Here is a 17,698-nt window from a genome sequence, read left to right as displayed (position 1 = left end):
ATGAGTGAACTACGATTCATGTGCCATGCTCACCGTTGTTAGCGTCGTCTTCTGCCTTTGGACTGCTGGCTGAGACGAGACCAAGAAGGCGCCAGGTGCCGGGACCCGATCTGAGCTGGAGAGACAACGGAGGAAAGCAAGAAGAAAGGTGGAAAAGGCAGCAGGAGAGTGCCGCCTGCATCCAGATGAAGAAGATGAGGCAGCAAGTATCCTCACAGATTATGACAGCGCCACACACTGGTGCTCGCTGGTACTGTCACGGGAACAGATTTAAACATCTGAACCGAAGTGATCAACTTCTTCTATTGGGCGACCGTGTAAACTGCAATGTGATCAAATGCTCTCATGGTGTTGCTGGCAGCTTCTCTGAGCCACAACGTCTTTGTCCCGCCATTGTGAGGCAGCAGGGGCCCGCTCACCTCAGCAGGGCCACACCTACAGGTGATGAGAAGCACCTGCACCAACTCCGCTACTCACCGTTTCTGGGCAACAGCCGCCATCCAAGATTTTTGCTTTGAGTCCGCCGCATGCTATAATCGTATTTTTCACAGTTTTGTAATATTTAAGAAGAGAAAGGACGCCAGAAGTCTTCTAAATCAGTGTTTTTCAACCTTTTTTGAGCCAAGTCACATTTTTTGTGTTGAAAAAATCCGGAGGCACACCACCAGCAGAAATCATTAAAAGACGAAACTCAGTTAACAGTAGAGAGTTGTCGTCGCAATTGTTGGATATGACTTTAAGCCATAACCAAGCATGCATCACTATAGCTCTTGTCTCAAAGTAGGTGTACTGTCACCACCTTTCACATCACACCCTGACTTATTTGGACTTTTTTGCCGTTTTCCTGTGTGTAGTGTTTTAGTTCTTGTCTTGCGCTCCTATTTTGGTGGCTTTTTCTGTTTTTTTGGTATTTTCCTGTAGCAGTTTCATGTCTTCCTTTGAGCGATATTTCCCGCACCTACTTTGTTTTAGCAATCAAGAATATTTCAGTTGTTTTTATCCTTCTCTGTGGGGACATTGTTGATTGTCATGTCATGTTCGGATGTACATTGTCTTTGCCCCACAGTAAGTCTTTGCTGTCGTCCAGCATTCTGTTTTAAATTTGTAGCCAATTCAGTTTTAGTTTTGTTCTGCATAGCCTTCCCTAAGCTTCAATGCCTTTTCTTAGGGGCACTCGCCTTTTGTTTATTTTGGGTTTAAGCATTAGATACCTTTTTACCTGCACGCTGCCTCCCACTGTTTTCGACATCGACAAAGCTATTAGCTACCTACTGATATGGAAGAGTATTACACGGTTACTCTGTCAAGCTCTAGACACCACCGACACTCAACAACAACACATCATTTTCAGACTATAATTACCGTATTTTTCGGAGTATAAGTCGCTCCGGAGTATAAGTCGCACCGGCCGAAAATGCATAATAAAGAAGGAAAAAAACATATATAAGTCGCACTGGAGTATAAGTCGCATTTTTGGGGGAAATTTATTTGATAAAACCCAACACCAAGAATAGACATTTGAAAGGCAATTTAAAATAAATAAAGAATAGTGAACAACAGGCTGAATAAGTGTACGTTATATGAGGCATAAATAACCAACTGAGAATGTGCCTGGTATGTTAACGTAACATATTATGGTAAGAGTCATTCAAATAACTATAACATATAGAACATGCTATATGTTTACCAAACAATCTGTCACTCTTAATCGCTAAATCCCATGAAATCTTATACGTCCAGTCTCTTACGTGAATGAGCTAAATAATATTATTTGATATTTTACGGTAATGTGTTAATCATTTCACACATAAGTCGCTCCTGAGTATAAGTCGCACCCCGGGCCAAACTATGAAAAAAACTGCGACTTATAGTCCGAAAAATACGGTACTGGTTTGCAAAAAATATTTTTAACCCAAATAGGTGAAATTAGATAATCTCCCACGGCACACCAGACTATATCTCACGGCACAGTGGTTTGAAAACACTGTTCTAAATCACTTTAAGTCAGGCATGTAGTATCTAGCAGGGTTGTGAATCTTTGTGCACCGAACGATTCAATCCGATTCCTAGGGCGATGATTTGATTTAGAATGTATTCTCGATTTAAACCGATTCTTGCAATGTATTATTTGATATAATAATTATAATGAAGCTTTTTTCAAAACACGTTACAGGTTAGAAAATCTCCTGGTTGCAAGGAGACGGCATGAAAACATTTTAAAAAATGCCAAAAGTTTGGACACACCTTCTCAATCAATGCGTTTTTTTTATTTTCATCACTATTTACATTGCACTGTCACTGAAGGCATCAAAACTATGAATGAACACATGGGGAGTTATGTACTTAACAAAAAAAGGTGAATTAACTGAGCTTCAAGAGGTAGTCGCCTGAAATGGTTTTCACTTCACAGGTGTGCTTGAAGCTCATCGAGAGAATGCCAAAAGTGTGCAAAGCAGTAATCAGAGCAAAGAGTGGCTATTTCGAAGAAACTAGAATATAAAACATGTTTTCGATTATTTCACCTTTTTTTGTTAAGTACATAACTCCACGTGTTCATTCATAGTTTTGATGCCTTCAGTGACAATCTACAATGTCATGAAAATAAAGAAAACACATTGAATGAAGAGAAGGTGTGTTTGGCTTGCATTGTATGTATTTTTAATCAATTTTTGAAAATTATGAATCGATTTAAAATCCAGGTGAATCCGAATCGCAACGATTTTTTGTGTGCAGTGACTTGTCAAAACAAGAACCCTATTGATTTTGCAAATGTGCACATATCTTCCTGTGTACATTTTTTATGTATAGTACAGTAAAGTTGAACTGGGACACCATCATTCCAAATTTAAAGTCCCATGAAAATCGAGCTACACTACCAAGTTACTACAGTAACTGACAAAAATGTCATAAAAACATCTGTAAATATAATTTAATTTCCAAAATGTGCTGGGTTTGACAGCTATTTAAATCAATAAATAATCAAATATAATCCAAATGATGAAATGTGACATGTATTAAAAAAGATCATTTCAAAATGTTGTTTTGTATTATATTGTACAAAGGAGTCACTGCTCACTGTAAAGCAGCAGCTTTGTTTTATTAAAAAAAAAAAAGTAAGATGTAAGCCTACTGTTAGGAGTCAGACCACGTCCATGCCCAGACCTCTCGCCACCGCCGTCAGCGCCTGCACGGCTCCAGATGTCCCCCCGGCCTCACAGTCCTCCTGTGCGGGCCCGCCAGCTTCGTCCTCGATGTGAGGAATGGTGCTCATGATGCAGTAGACGGGTGAGTCGCCGCCTCCGTGCGGGCTGGCCGACTGTTCTGAGGAGCACGGCGAAGCAGAGGATGAAGCGGAGGAAGATGGCGGCGAAGAGGCACGTCCCCTGTCGGGCGTGGCAGCGGCTCTTTCGCTGCGTGTTCTCGGACTCTTGCGAAGGCTGGGAGGTTTCTTGGCCATGTTCTTCATGATCTCTTTGCTCACTTCCACCGTCTCCACGCGCACCATGTTCAGTTTCAAGAAGCCGTCGACATCTTTCCTGTATCTGAGCAAAGAACACTTGAATCACTTATTTGAAATTCAGCTCACCACCTTACAAAAATACTACAAGGCTGACAACATTAACGCTAACTAGAAGAGGCAATTGCGTGTGAATGCTCCAATGCTGAAGTTGAAGTGAAATGCTGACAGAATGTAGTATGAATGTAAGAATAGTTTGAATGTTGAAGAGTTTGAATTTCCAGGGAAACCGGACTTAGGTCTGGAACTTGGGAAAGTGTTAGTTTGAATGTCCAGGATGACTGTAATGTGTTGATGTTGGAATGGTTTGAATAGGTTGAAAAATGTGGGAATTGTGCAACTTGGAAAAATGTCCCATTAATTTCAATGGGAACTTCCTGGAAATTTGGGGAAAAGCGGGATTTTTTTTGAAAATTATTAGGAGCATCCATGTGCTGAATTTGTTGGCGTTGGAATTGTTTAAATCGGGCAAGAAATGTTGAAGTAGTAAATGGTATTAGGGAATTTCGGGAAAATCTGGAATTTTTTTGAACTTGGAAAAAGGGTAGTTTGAATTTCCAGAATGGTGGAATGTGTTGAGGGTTGAATGGTTTGAAGAATGTGGGAATTGTGGAAGTTTGAAAAATGGCCAATTAATTTGGAATGGGGAAAATGCAAAAAAAAAAGGAATTATGGGAAATCCGGGATTTTTTTTAGAATTGTTTAAGTAGAGAACAGGCTGAATATTTTGAAGTTGGAACAGTTTGAATGAGATGAAAAATGTGGAAGTTGTGGAACTTTGAAGAATGTCCCATTGATTTCAATGGGAATTTCCGAAAAAATTGGGAATTTTGGGAAAAGTGGGAATTTTTTGAAAAAAAAAAAAAAAAACTTGAATGAGTCTGAGTTAAAATGGTTGGTGTTGAAATTTTTCAAATCGGTGGAGAAATGTTGAAGTAGTAATATGTTGAATGGTATTACGGAATTCCTGGAATTTCGGGGAAAACCGGGAATTTTTCCAGTTCAAAAAACAACTTAGTTTTTTGTCCTGATTAAAAGGAATGTTTTGACGGTGGAACGGTTGAAATGCATTGAAAAATGTGGAAGGAGTAGTCGCCAGAAAAAAGGGTGGAAATAGGGCTTTGGAAAAGCAGGAATTCTGGAAAATCCTGGAATTTTTTTGAACTTGGAAAAAGGGAAGTTCGAATTTCCAGAATGGTGGAATATGTTGAAGGTGGAATAGTTGGAATAGGTTGAAAAATGTGGAAATGGCCAATTCATTTTGAATGGGAAAAATCTCCCGGAAAAACCTGGAATTCTGGGAAATCTGGGAATTTTTGGAAGTTGTCAACGGAAAGCCCGCGATTCCCGAATAGGCTGAACAGTTTGAAGTTGGAACGGTTTGAATCGGGTGAAAAATGTGGAAGGTAGAACGCGCCAAATTTTGGAGAAGAATAATAATAAGAACACGAATAAATACTGTAGATGAATTTTGGTGAAGAAAACCATACGTGTGAATGCTCCAAAGCATTCACACAATTAACAACACTATTTTTTTCATGTGTGCCCACACTGTAGTGAGGAAAATGCACCACTGCCACAACACACAGGAGAAAAGGGCACACTGAAAAACAAGGCTACTCTCAAAACCCTGCAGGTGGCCCTCCAGACAGGACCACCGCCATCTGTATCCACTGCCGCGAGCCGAGTCATCACCGGAGCAATTTGTGCCGCAAATGCCAGCAGCTAGCTGCCCACAATGAACGACGACAACAAACTTTTCACAGAGATTGCCAAATGGGCATCAACAGCTCCAATCTTTCGGTAGATCATTGCTGTGGAAAACGAGGGGCCGGGCAAAACAGTCACAAGACTGTCATGAAGAGTGAGGAGGCAACCCGCCGAATTGTCTCTGTCATTTATAGTATGTTTGATTTCTAACTGGGCCTGTGTCACAAGTGTGAAGCGTGTGTGAGAGATAGTGTGTGTGTATAAAAGTGTGTGTCCACATTATGTTGAGCTGTTTAAAAAGCCTAAATAAAGCAAGTAAATGATCCATGTTGACAATACTAAAAAGGATCTAAGGTACTTATTAAAGATAAAAAAACATATGTTCAGTTCAGTTTTTTTCGAACATGCATACGATACAATGTAACGCATCACATATTTCCAGTTTTTCATTACTGCACATCCGAAAAGGAGTAGGAAGAAGCTGAGCTTATTTAATCCTACCCCCTTTTCATACCTTAGCAATTTTAACCCATTTCCTTATTCTCTGTTTGTAACAGAACAGTGAATAAATAAATAACAAATAAATAATATACCATAGTAAGTAAAGAAATATTAAATACATAAATAATCTATATCTCAAAAGAAAAAAAAGGGTTCAAGATGTTCATCATAATTATTGTTCTGTGTACTTTGTAGAGCTGCAGCTATCGAATATTTTAGTAATCGAGTATTCTTTCAAATTTCCCGATTGATTAACCGAGTAATCGAATAAATTATATTTTTGCTTAATTAAGGTTTAATTATACATGTTAAGATGTGCCCTCAATTTTTGCGTTTGGCCTAATTGTCTTTTATTTCCTAAACGCCTGTTTTCATTATTGAAGGCTGACACGCACAGCTGAAATGCGTCCGTGGTTGATTGTGCCAATTTGTGTGTGCTTATAAAAACAGGTGCGCTCACAGCCCTGTGTGAGACCGTATAAACAAAGTTATTGTCTCTTGTGCGTTTTTGATGATTATTATACGGTGCCGTTTGAACGTTGGTTTCTCCACGCAAATCTGCTGAGCTGTTTTCAACCTGCCAACAATACATAAACAATATAAAAAGACAAACCAATTAATAATGACAACAGTTTAAAATTGTAAGAATGCAATACAGTTCACTGCATTCTTTGCATGCAAAATAGTAATCAATGTTCATTTTGCCATCATAACATGTTTGAGATGAAAACAAATATATATACAAAATTAGTTAAAAATGTATATTCGCTGAGAAAGTTAAAGTAAAAATATATTCTTAGTAATAAAAATAAAACAATAAGAACCGTTTTCATTATATCAAACATAAAAAGTGGATTAGGTAGTGCCTTTAATACTGCATTTGAAATGTGCAACTTCATATTCAGAACCAATATGGCTGACAGCAACTTGGCACACAAGTGCTACCACTGTGAACAAGGACTTGGCACTCTTACATTCTACAGAGACTATAGTGGGTGCAAGTGCAAGCTATCCAAGTAGCATGTGGTTGCATGACTTAAATAACCCGAATAACTTTCATCGCTTCTTGATTCCCTCATTTTGCTATGGCTCTTGTCCACTGCTTTGTGCGGCGTCTGCCATTGCGAGTTATTTTGGCGAAAACGTTTTCTAAACTCAAGCGTACGGTATTTAAAAGAGCTGTGTTGTGCAGTGCAGGGGCGTATGGTCTGTGACGTAAACACGCTGCGCAACACCTAAACAATCCGTGCAAAACTTAAGCTTTGACTACTAATTATTAAACGAGGCAAAATGCCATAAAAAAAAATGTACGACGCCTCGAGGCAGCAAATATATTTTGTAATCGAATTACTCGAAGAATCGTTTCAGCTCTAGTACTTTGTGAACACTTGTAGTTTGAACAGTCTCTTAAACTGAATCATATTGGTGCTTTGTTTGATTTCTTTGCTTAATCCATTCCATAATTTAATTCCACATACAGATATGCAAAAGGTTTTAAGTGTTGTACGCGCATACACATGTTTTAAATTAGATTTTTCTCTAAGGTTATATTTTTCCTCTTTAGTTTGAGAAGAATTGTTGTACATTCTTAGGTAGCAGAGTATAGTTTGCTTTTTACATAATTTTAGCTGTTTGCAAATGCACCAAGTCGTTGAATTTCAATATTTTTGATTCAATAAATACGCTTTGTATATTCTCTATATCCAACATTATGTATTTTTCTAACTGATCTTTTTTGTAACACCATTAGAGAATGAAGCGCACATTTGTAGTTGTTTCCCATATTTCTGCACAATAACTCAGATATGGTAACACTAGTAAACAGTAAAGAATATGAAGTAATTTTTGGTCCAGAACATATTTAGCTTTATTCGTTATTGACGTGTTTCTTGCTACTTTATGTTGTATATTTTTACATGAGATTTCATAGATACATCTATTATTACACCCAAAAATATGTATTCTTTTACCCTTTCAATATCTACTCCGTGTATTTGTGTTTGACTTTTCCTTCTACTGTTACCGAATAGCATTATTTTAGTTTTACTGAGATTCAAAGATAGTCTGTTTTCGTCAAACCATCTTTTTAATTTTTTCCGGTGTGTACAAAGGGCAGGGATGTGTGATTATGTGATTAATCATAATTATTTACAAGCTAACAACAGACAAAATGTGATTAATCACGATTAACTTTTTTTTTTAACTGCTAGAAATACCTCTGTTTTAAGCTGGGTACACACAAAAATATTTTTTTGTGTCACAATTTTACCACTTTCTGACCAAAGACTGCAAATGCCCAATTATCTTACAAACCCCGTTTCCATATGAGTTGGGAAATTGTGTTAGATGTAAATATAAACGGAATACAATGATTTGCAAATCATTTTCAACCCATATTCAGTTGAATATGCTACAAAGACAACATATTTGATGTTCAAACTGATAAACATTTTTGCAAATAATCATTAACTTTAGAATTTGATGCCAGCAACACATGACAAAGAAGTTGGGAAAGGTGGCAATAAATACTGATAAAGTTGAGGAATGCTCATCAAACACTTATTTGGAACATTCCACAGGTGTGCAGGCTAATTGGAACAGGTGGGTGCCATGATTGGGTATAAAAACAGCTTCCCAAAAAATGCTCAGTCTTTCACAAGAAAGGATGGGGCGAGGTACACCCCTTTGTCCACAACTGCGTGAGCAAATAGTCAAACAGTTTAAGAACAACGTTTCTCAAAGTGCAATTGCAAGAAATTTAGGGATTTCAACATCTACGGTCCATAATATCATCAAAAGGTTCAGAGAATCTGGAAAAATCACTCCACGTAAGCGGCATGGCCGGAAACCAACACTGAATGACCGTGACCTTCGATCCCTCAGACGGCACTGTATCAAAAACCAACATAAATCTCTAAAGGATATCACCACATGGGCTCAGGAACACTTCAGAAAACCACTGTCACTAAATACAGTTTGTCGCTACATCTGTAAGTGCAAGTTAAAGCTCTACTATGCAAAGCGAAAGCCATTTATCAACAACATCCAGAAACGCCGCCGGCTTCTCTGGGCCCGAGATCATCTAAGATGGACTGATGCAAAGTGGGAAAGTGTTCTGTGGTCTGACGAGTCCACATTTCAAAAATTGTTTTTGGAAATATTCCACATTGTGTCATCCGGACCAAAGGGGAAGCGAATCATCAAGACTGTTATCGACGCAAAGTTGAAAAGCCAGCATCTGTGATGGTATGGGGGTGCATTAGTGCCCAAGGCATGGGTAACTTACACATATGTGAAGGCACCATTAATGCTGAAAGGTACATACAGGTTTTGGAACAACATATGCTGCCATCTAAGTGCCGTCTTTTTTATGGACGCCCCTGCTTATTTCAGCAAGACAATGCCAAGCCACATTCAGCACGTGTTACAACAGCGTGGCTTCGTAAAAAAAGAGTGCGGGTACTTTCCTGGCCCGCCTGCAGTCCAGACCTGTCTCCCATCGAAAATGTGTGGCGCATTATGAAGCGTAAAATACGACAGCGAGACCCTGGACTGTTGAACGACTGAACCTCGACATAAAACAAGAATGGGAAAGAATTCCACTTTCAAAGCTTCAACAATTAGTTTCCTCAGTTCCCAATCGTTTATTGAGTGTTGTTAAAAGAAAAGGTGATGTAACACAGTGGTGAACATGCCCTTTCCCAACTACAGTACTTTGGCACGTGTTGCAGCCATGAAATTCTAAATTAATTATTATTTGCAACAAAAAAAAAAAGTTTATGAGTTTCAACATCAAATATCTTGTCTTTGTAGTGCATTCAATTGAATATGGGTTGAAAAGGATTTGCAAATCATTGTATTCCGTTTATATTTACATCTAACACAATTTCCCAACTCATATGGAAACGGGGTTTGTACATCTTCTAAGTTGTGTTAGGAGTGGATTTTTTCCGGTAATTGGTTTAAAATGTGTCCGGACTGACAAAACTCCTCGTGTTGGCATAAAGAGAGTAAGGCCAACTCGGTTTAGGCGATCTCTTTAATGATTGATCACAAGGCACTCACGTGACTACAGGGCGCCATGACTGCTAATAAAATGATCTGATCCTATGTGTTTGTGGTGCTTCCTCGTTAGTTTTTCGACGTGCAGCATGGTTTTCATGTTCAAGAATTGTGGAAAACTGTTACATCGCTTTCCCCACAACCCAGAAAGAAGACAAGTATGGGGAGAGAAGGTTCGCCGTCAAACACTGGAGAGCCAGCGATTACAGCGTCTTGTGGAAGGTAAACACACGACACAACGTCTGTGTTTTGTTCGTAAAGAACACGCACAAGCTAATACAAATAATAACAGAAGAAAATACTTATCCTAAATACATGAACAAACATCAAAATAAAATGGACTCTCAACATTAATTTTTTCAATATATTTAAAACATCTTGAAGTGCAGTTTTTTTCCCCAATTGGAAAAACTGGGTCGGGTGGTTTGTTTTGTTGTCTTTTTTTTGTTGCCAATTGCATGAAACGTTTTAACGCCTCTGGACATCCGATTTAATGTTCTTAAAGCCATTTAAGGCCTGAAATTTCGCAACGTCCAGTTAATGACTTTTAATGCTTTTTAATGACCCTCGGAAACCCTAATAAAGTTCACACAGTCTTTATGATTTTCTTCAGTTTGGATTTTTTTTTTCAAAAGAATTCCCAAAACCGCCATCAGTCTGTCCTCACTTATATTGCCTGTTTGTCCGATGGTTGCTTGTTAAAGTTCTTCCTTTCTGAAATCACGTTTTTTCATGTGAGATTTGGGGCTTGAAGGACCTGGGCAAATTAAGGCCCGTTAATCTTTTCAATCTGGCCCGCCGGACATTCCCAAATTATTTTTTTAGATCTTTAAGATGGAAACTGTAGCTGCCATTATGATGTGAGGTAATGTTTTCAAATTACTGTAAGTCTTGAACTATACAAAGTATTTAAATTAGAGATGTCCGATAATGGCTTTTTTACCGATATACGATATTCCGATATTGTCCAACTCTTAATTACAGATACCGATATCAACCGATACCGATATATACAGTCGTGGAATTAACACATTATTATGCCCCGCTGGATGCATTAAACAATGTAACAAGGTTTTCCAAAATAAATCAACTCAAGTTATGGAAAAAAATGCCAACATGGCACTGCCATATTTATTATTGAAGTCACAAAGTGCATTCTTTTTTTTTAACATGCCTCAAAACAGCAGCTTAGAATTTGGGGCATGCTCTCCCTGAGAGAGACTATGAGGAGGTTGAGGTGGGCGGGGTTGGGGGGGCGGGGTTGAGTTGGGGTAAGGGATAGTGGGGGGTGTATATTTTAGCGTCCCGGAAGAATTAGTGCTGCAAGGGGTTCTGGGTATTTGTTCTGTTGTGTTTAGGTGCGGATGTTCTCCTGAAATGTGTTTGTCATTCTTGTTTGGTGTGGGTTCACAGTGTGGCGCATATTTGTAACAGTGTTAAAGTTGTTTATACGGCAACCCTCAGTGTGACCTGTATGGCTGTTGACCAAGTATGCATTGCATTCACTTGTGTGTGTGAAAAGCCGTAGATATTATGTGGTTGGACCGGCACACAAAGGCAGTGCCTTTAAGGTTTATTGGCGCTCTGAACTTCTCCCTACGTCCGTGTACCACTATGTATAGCGGCGTTTTAAAAAGTCATACATTTTACTTTTTGAAACAGATACTGATCATTTCCGAACCGATAACGATAATTTCCGATATTACATTTTAAAGCATTTATCGGACGATAATATCGGCAGCGTGATATTATTGGACATCTCTAATACAAAGTATTTCAATGGTTGGAATCTGCGCTTTTGCATGATATACTAGTTACTATGGTAGTCTAATTAGTTACTATGGTAATCTAATTAGTTACTATGGTAATCTAAGTCACAGCAGCTCAGACAGGCATCAAGCAGTGTGGGTGGGGAGCGTTTCCACAGAGTGTTTCCAGATCGACCAGCCTGCAATGTGGGTGTCAGGGACAGACGCGGAAGGAGATTTTTACAACAAAGTTCTAAAGCTTAGTGATATATCAGATGTATCAGATTGTAGGTGGGTTTTTTTTTTACCCTTCGCGTTCATATTTCGCTGTGTTTGTTGCATTTTTGTTGCGTTTCGCTTGATTGTAAAATATGTCGATGGAGAGGGGGTGTGACGTTCATATGTTGTCAATATTCAGTGTTTTTTCCTTCATAAATAATATTGTTAATCCCACATTATTCATTTTCATGTACATTCTGGGTGTCTCATTCAGTAAAAAAAATGTAAATTCCATTCCGTTTTTTAAGGCGGTTTGTCATAATGTTTTTAGCATTCAATCAGACATTATTATGAGGTTTTGTATTAGTGTTCCTAAAAATCAGATATACCGGCCTCCAAACACATTTTTTTCTCTAAATTTGGCCCCCGGGGTCAAAATAATTGCCCAGGCCTGGCCTAGAGTCTGCCTTGTGGTTGGATGGTTAAGTGTGTGTGCTGTGTTGGCATTAGCACACCACACTGATCAAAACTGTTCAATGGCTAATTCTTTAAGTGTGTGGTCTGTAACAGAAAACATTTTTCTGAAGATTTCTCAAATCTGTGTGTACCAGCCTTTAGAATGAGGTGTGTTACAGTACATTCATGTTAAAGTAACCAAATGTGGTTTCTTGGAGCTTCAAGAGGAGAAGGCACCAACCTGAAACGTGAATGTCCTGAAGGCCACTTGAGCTCGTGCTTCTTTCGTAGATGAAGAGTGAGCGTGTAACACCAGGAGAACACCTTGTCACAAATGTGACATTTATATTTGGACATCCCCCCCACCTGTAGGATGGATGAACGAAAAATCATCTTGGGAGTTTATTGTTACACGACGAGCAGGTGGTGTTGTGCTGACTGACCTCATGCACCCTCTTGAAGTGATGGTTCATGGTTTGGAATGTCTGGCAGGAATACTCGCAGCCTTCTACGGAGCAGTGGAACACGGAACCCTCGTTGTGGACGTCTGTGTGCTTCTGGAGGTCACGCTGGTTCTTAAATCTGAGGGGGGAAAAAAGGTCATTGGAAAAAAGTGAAAACTTATACATAGCTTCATTGTTCCGTTCTAATAAGGATTTGGAGTGCATGAGAACGTGGAATGGAAAAGTAGTTCTCTTTGACAACATGGTTGTTTATTGACAAGTATATTGCATAACACAGCTGAAGCACAACTAAGATTGTAATAGCGGTAAGGTGCAAACTGCCAAGTCAGCATTCATACCAAACAACAGTACATTACGTAGAACACGCACAGGTTTCACACCAACATCTGAATGGTGCAACCAACATTTTATAGTGCAAGCAGAGGCAGATAAAACTGCCAATTGCAACAGAAGTCTGTAATAAATAAATAAAAAAACAGAATGGGGTTGCCTACAGCCACAACTGTTAATGGAAATGTTTGTTTAAACCAGTGGTTCTTAACCTTGTTGGAGGTACCGAACCCCACCAGTTTCATATGCGCATTCACCGAACCCTTCTTTAGTGAAAAATAAAATGTTTTTTTTTCAAATTCAAGACAAAGTTATATGTTTTTGGTAACACTTTAGTATGGGGAACATATTCTAAGTAACAAAGACTTAATTTAGAGTTTTTTGGACACTAGGGGAACATATTGTAAGTAACAAAGACTTAATTTAGAGTTATTTGGTTAGGGTTAGGGTTAGAGGGTTAAGGCCAGGGTTAGAGGGTTAGGCTTATAATAAGGCCGTGCCGAATAAGGCATTAATAAGTACTTAATAATGACTAGTTAAGAGCCAATATGTTAGTAATTTGCATGTTAATAAGCAACTAATTAATGGTGAATATGTTCCCCATACTTAAGTGTTACCATGTTTTATTACTGGTGCACAAAATGAACCGTGCATGAACATCACCTTGTTCAAAGAACAAAACCAACACATGGCATAAACTCACAACAAATTACACACCTGCAAACCAGTGCGACTTCTGCTGTTGCCGTATCCGTAATCGCAGATAGGGAGAAGTTTTTATTTACACGATGAGTCGGGTGTGTCTTGACCTCCGCCAAACCCCTGAGCCCGACTCACCGAACCCCTAGGGTTTGATCGAACCCAGGTTAAGAACCACTGGTTTAAACCAATTAGGGACCCAGGTAGTTATTTGCTTTTGTAGACCACACACACAACAACTACAGGGCACTCTGCAGTTGCTTACATTTCAACCGATACGGTACTGGTACTCAACAATACCAATTTTACGTATTGTGTGTGTTCATGTGCTAATAAATGTATGAATTTGCTTATGGTTAAAAAAATTTTTTTTAAAGAAAACATTTAACAGTGAGCTTAGAGCGGGTCTATTCAACTGGCAACCCGCGGGCCACATCTGGTCCACCAAAGCTTTTAATTTGGCCCACCGAACATCACACAAATAGGCTTGATGAAACCATTAAAACCAGGGTTGATCATGTATGCAGTACTCCTGCCACCCCACAGGGCAGGGGGCAACAGCAAGGCATGTGTCACAATGAAGCAGCAGTGGGGTGAGTGGAAGAAGACTACTCATTCAGCCCTGAAAATAAAATCTATATAAATTGCGAAAATCTGACTTTTAAAAAAGTATAAATGTTCTGCCATGAGCAGGTGCTCGAGTCATTGTTTTCTGTCGGACCTTTTAAGCGACGGACACATTGTTCCAAGACAGACAGCCACAACGGTAGAAATCCACACATGTAGGTAGGGCTGGGCGATATATCGAATATACTCGATATATCGCTGGTTTGTCTCTGTGCGATATAGAAAATGACTATATCGTGATATTCGAGTATACGTCCTCACGCAGTTGCTTTTAGCTGCGGGCATTACACTTCAGGCTTTTCTCACTCTTTCTTGTATCTGCTTCTCACAGAGACATAAAACAAGCGCACCTTCTTACATACGACACATGTGAGTGCTTGAAACTCCGCATGTCAACATCTCCGGCCGGTGCCACACCCACAAAATGCCCAAGCAACCATTTCCAGATCAACACCGTATGAAAAAAAAGGCAACAACAGAAGGAGATAACATCCGCAGGAACCTACCACATAGTGAAGGACATACACTATTTTATTTCCTATTATGCAGCTCATTTTTATTTGAGTTATTGAAATATCTTGTGTGACATCATGCACAAAAGTGCACTTTATATGTTTTAAACTATTGAAGTGGCGTTCTGTACAGAAAGTGCACTTTAATTTAGTGTTGTTTTGATATGTCATCTTAGTGACATCATGCACAAAAGTGCACTAATAGCTTGTTTTAAAATGTCTCTGACAATCTTGCACTTTCAGTTTTGGAATTTACATGAATGTTTGTGCCACTGCTTGGTAACTGTTTTATAAATACAGTTTTGGAAAATTTACTTAGTTGTGATTTCCCTTTTTGCATGAAAGTTTAAAATGAGCATATATTAATGCAGTATGAACAAGAATGTTTTAATGTAGACACATAGAATCATCATACTGCTGTGATTATATGCATCAAGTGTTCACTCAAGGCTAAGGCAAAATACCGAGATATATATTGTGTATCGTGACATGGCCTAAAAATATCGAGATATTAATAAAAGGCCATATCGCCCAGCCCTACATTTCAGACTTAAACCACAGGTCCATCACTCGACTGGCAAAAACAATAGTCCAGGATATCACTCACCCACTACACCAATACATCATCCCACTACCATCAGGGCGCAGGTACAGAACTATCAAATTCCGGAGGGCCCGCCTCAGGAAAAGCCTTATCCCTGCAGCTATAGCCGCCCTTAACAGCAGGCCCGGCCGACCTGTCTGACAAGCCTGTAAATGTGTGTTTGTCATGTAGGATGTCTTTTTGTTATTTTTTGTAATGTGTAATGTCTATTGTTCAAATGTACGGCAGTGACAATTAATTTCCCCAAAGGGACCAATAAATCTAAATCTACATGCAAGTATAAATCAATCAATCAATCAAAGTTTTCTTATATAGCCCTTAATTACAAATGTTTCAAAGGGCTGCACAAGCCACAACAACATCCTCTGCTCCGATCCCACATCAGGGCAAGAAAAAACTCAACCCAATGGGAACAACAAGTAGGGATGTCATCAATCAATGTTTATTTATATAGCCCTAAATCACAAGTGTCTCAAAGGGCTGTACAAGCCACAACGACATCCTCGGTACAGAGCCCACATACGGGCAAGGAAAAACTCACCCCAGTGGGACGTCGGTGAATGACTATGAGAAACCTTGGAGAGGACCGCATATGTGGGTAACCCCCACCCCTCTACCATGTCATGGTATGAACATTTCTTATCACGCTTATGTGACCAAATTTATCACGGTTATCATTATTGTCGAGGTATTTTTAAATGTGCTGAAAATGTTCTAAAAGTACTGAAATCTTTTAACCAAGTTTTTTTGAAAAAAACACAAACAATACATTCAAAATGATTTCCTTTGAAGAACAAACATTACTGTAGATATGACCACTGTACTTGTACCTCAAGTAAAAATGGAATGTTCACATGAAAACAACACTAGCATTATAAATGGTAAATGGGTTATACTTGTATAGCGCTTTTCTACCTTCAAGGTACTCAAAAAGTCCTTTAACATTATTTCCACATTCACCCATTCACACACTGATGGCGGGAGCTGCCATGCAAGGCCCTAACCACTACCCATCAGGAACAAGGGTGAAGTGTCTTGCCCGAGGACACAACGGGCATGACTAGGATGGTGGAAGCCGGGGTTCGAACCAGGAACCAGTTTGCTGGCACGGCCGATCTCCCAACCGAACCATGCCGTCCCCAAAGTAATATGGCAGAAACAAAAAATTTACATAATTAGGTACAAATAAATGTGGAAATTGTGCAAGATAGCACATAACAAACAGGAAGTGACACATTGCAAGGGATGGGAATCAAAAAACTTTTCTTGTAGAGAACAGGCTCCCAGGGTTTCGATTCCTGGGAATCATTTGACAGTTTTTATAAAAATTCCCTTATCAATGGAGCTCCGATTCGATTAAAAATCGATTGATGCATCTTTTATTTATGTATATTGATGCAGTTTTACATTTATTTTCGTTTCACTAAATAAGCGTTTATCACATGCAACTTTAAAAAAATATATTAATCTGGAATAAGAAACAGTTAAATTAATTCCCACATTTATTCAATTAATTAAAGCGTGTGCAAAAGTGGAACATAAGTGCCCTATGATAAAGGAGCTGGTCAGATCTCTGAGTGAGTTAGCTCGCTGCAGTCAGTCAAATTTTAGAACTGTCTGCATTACTTTATTTACAGTAAATAAATCATTTTCTTGATGAGCTTCAAGCACACCTGTGAAGTGAAAACTGTCAGAATAATTGTATCTAAATTATCACAAAACTTTGTGTTACATTGAGTTCAGCTCGCCCTGCGAGAGGACAAAAGCTGTCTTTGATCCTACCAAACAAAAGGCTTGTACTCCACTGTGTAGGATGGGGAGCGACATGAGGGTTCTGTTTCTTTGATGTATTGTAATCCACAGAAAGATTTTGTCTTGACCTGTTTCCATGTAATCAGGGAAAGTCCAAATAAAAGAGGAGGCGTACAATCTTTCGTCAGAGCGTGGTGACACTGTACAAGGGTACAGGTGTACGCGTTTCTCCTCATTGAGCCAAATTTAATTCTGTCTCTGTTTGATTTCTTGCTTCTTGTCTTGTTTAATAGATGTCATCAGTGTTTGAACCTGACAAAAACTATTTCAGGTGACTACCGCTTGAAGCTCATCGAGAGAATGCCAAGAGTGTGCAAAGCAGTAATCAGAGCAAAGGGTGGCTATTTTGAAGAAACTAGAATATAAAACATGCTTTCAGTTAATTCACCTTTTTTTGTTAAGTACATAACTCCACGTGTTTATTCATAGTTTTGATG

At 39.0% G+C, this 17,698-nt stretch overlaps 2 protein-coding genes across 6 annotated transcripts in view; one reads left to right on the top strand and one right to left on the bottom strand.

Moving 5' to 3' along the window:
* LOC133658211 (uncharacterized) overlaps positions 1–3,699 on the top strand; it is a 29,092-nt gene extending 25,393 nt beyond the window's left edge. For both annotated transcript variants that reach the window (XM_062059978.1, XM_062059979.1), the window contains exon 5: positions 43–3,699. In XM_062059978.1, coding sequence (XP_061915962.1) covers positions 43–518 — 476 coding nt within the window. In that variant the 3' untranslated portion in view covers positions 519–3,699. The remainder of the gene's footprint in view (positions 1–42) is intronic.
* Positions 34–17,698, bottom strand: part of zgc:112083 (uncharacterized protein LOC550461 homolog) — a 28,264-nt gene continuing 10,599 nt past the window's right edge. For 2 of the 4 annotated variants that reach the window (XM_062059977.1, XM_062059975.1), the window contains exons 8-10: positions 12,657–12,795; positions 12,455–12,579; positions 2,942–3,542 (exon numbers count right to left, since the gene is read on the bottom strand). In XM_062059977.1, coding sequence (XP_061915961.1) covers positions 3,140–3,542; positions 12,455–12,579; positions 12,657–12,795 — 667 coding nt within the window. In that variant the 3' untranslated portion in view covers positions 2,942–3,139. Of the gene's footprint in view, positions 116–2,941; positions 3,543–12,454; positions 12,580–12,656; positions 12,796–17,698 lie in introns of those variants that run through there. The other 2 variants (XM_062059973.1, XM_062059974.1) reach the window with 2 other exon arrangements.

The sequence above is a fragment of the Entelurus aequoreus genome, linkage group LG10 (assembly GCF_033978785.1).
Source record: "Entelurus aequoreus isolate RoL-2023_Sb linkage group LG10, RoL_Eaeq_v1.1, whole genome shotgun sequence".
NCBI classification, from domain to species: Eukaryota; Metazoa; Chordata; class Actinopteri; order Syngnathiformes; family Syngnathidae; genus Entelurus; species Entelurus aequoreus.
Note: the sequence above shows the minus strand (reverse complement) of the source record. Positions and strands in the feature narration are given on the sequence as shown.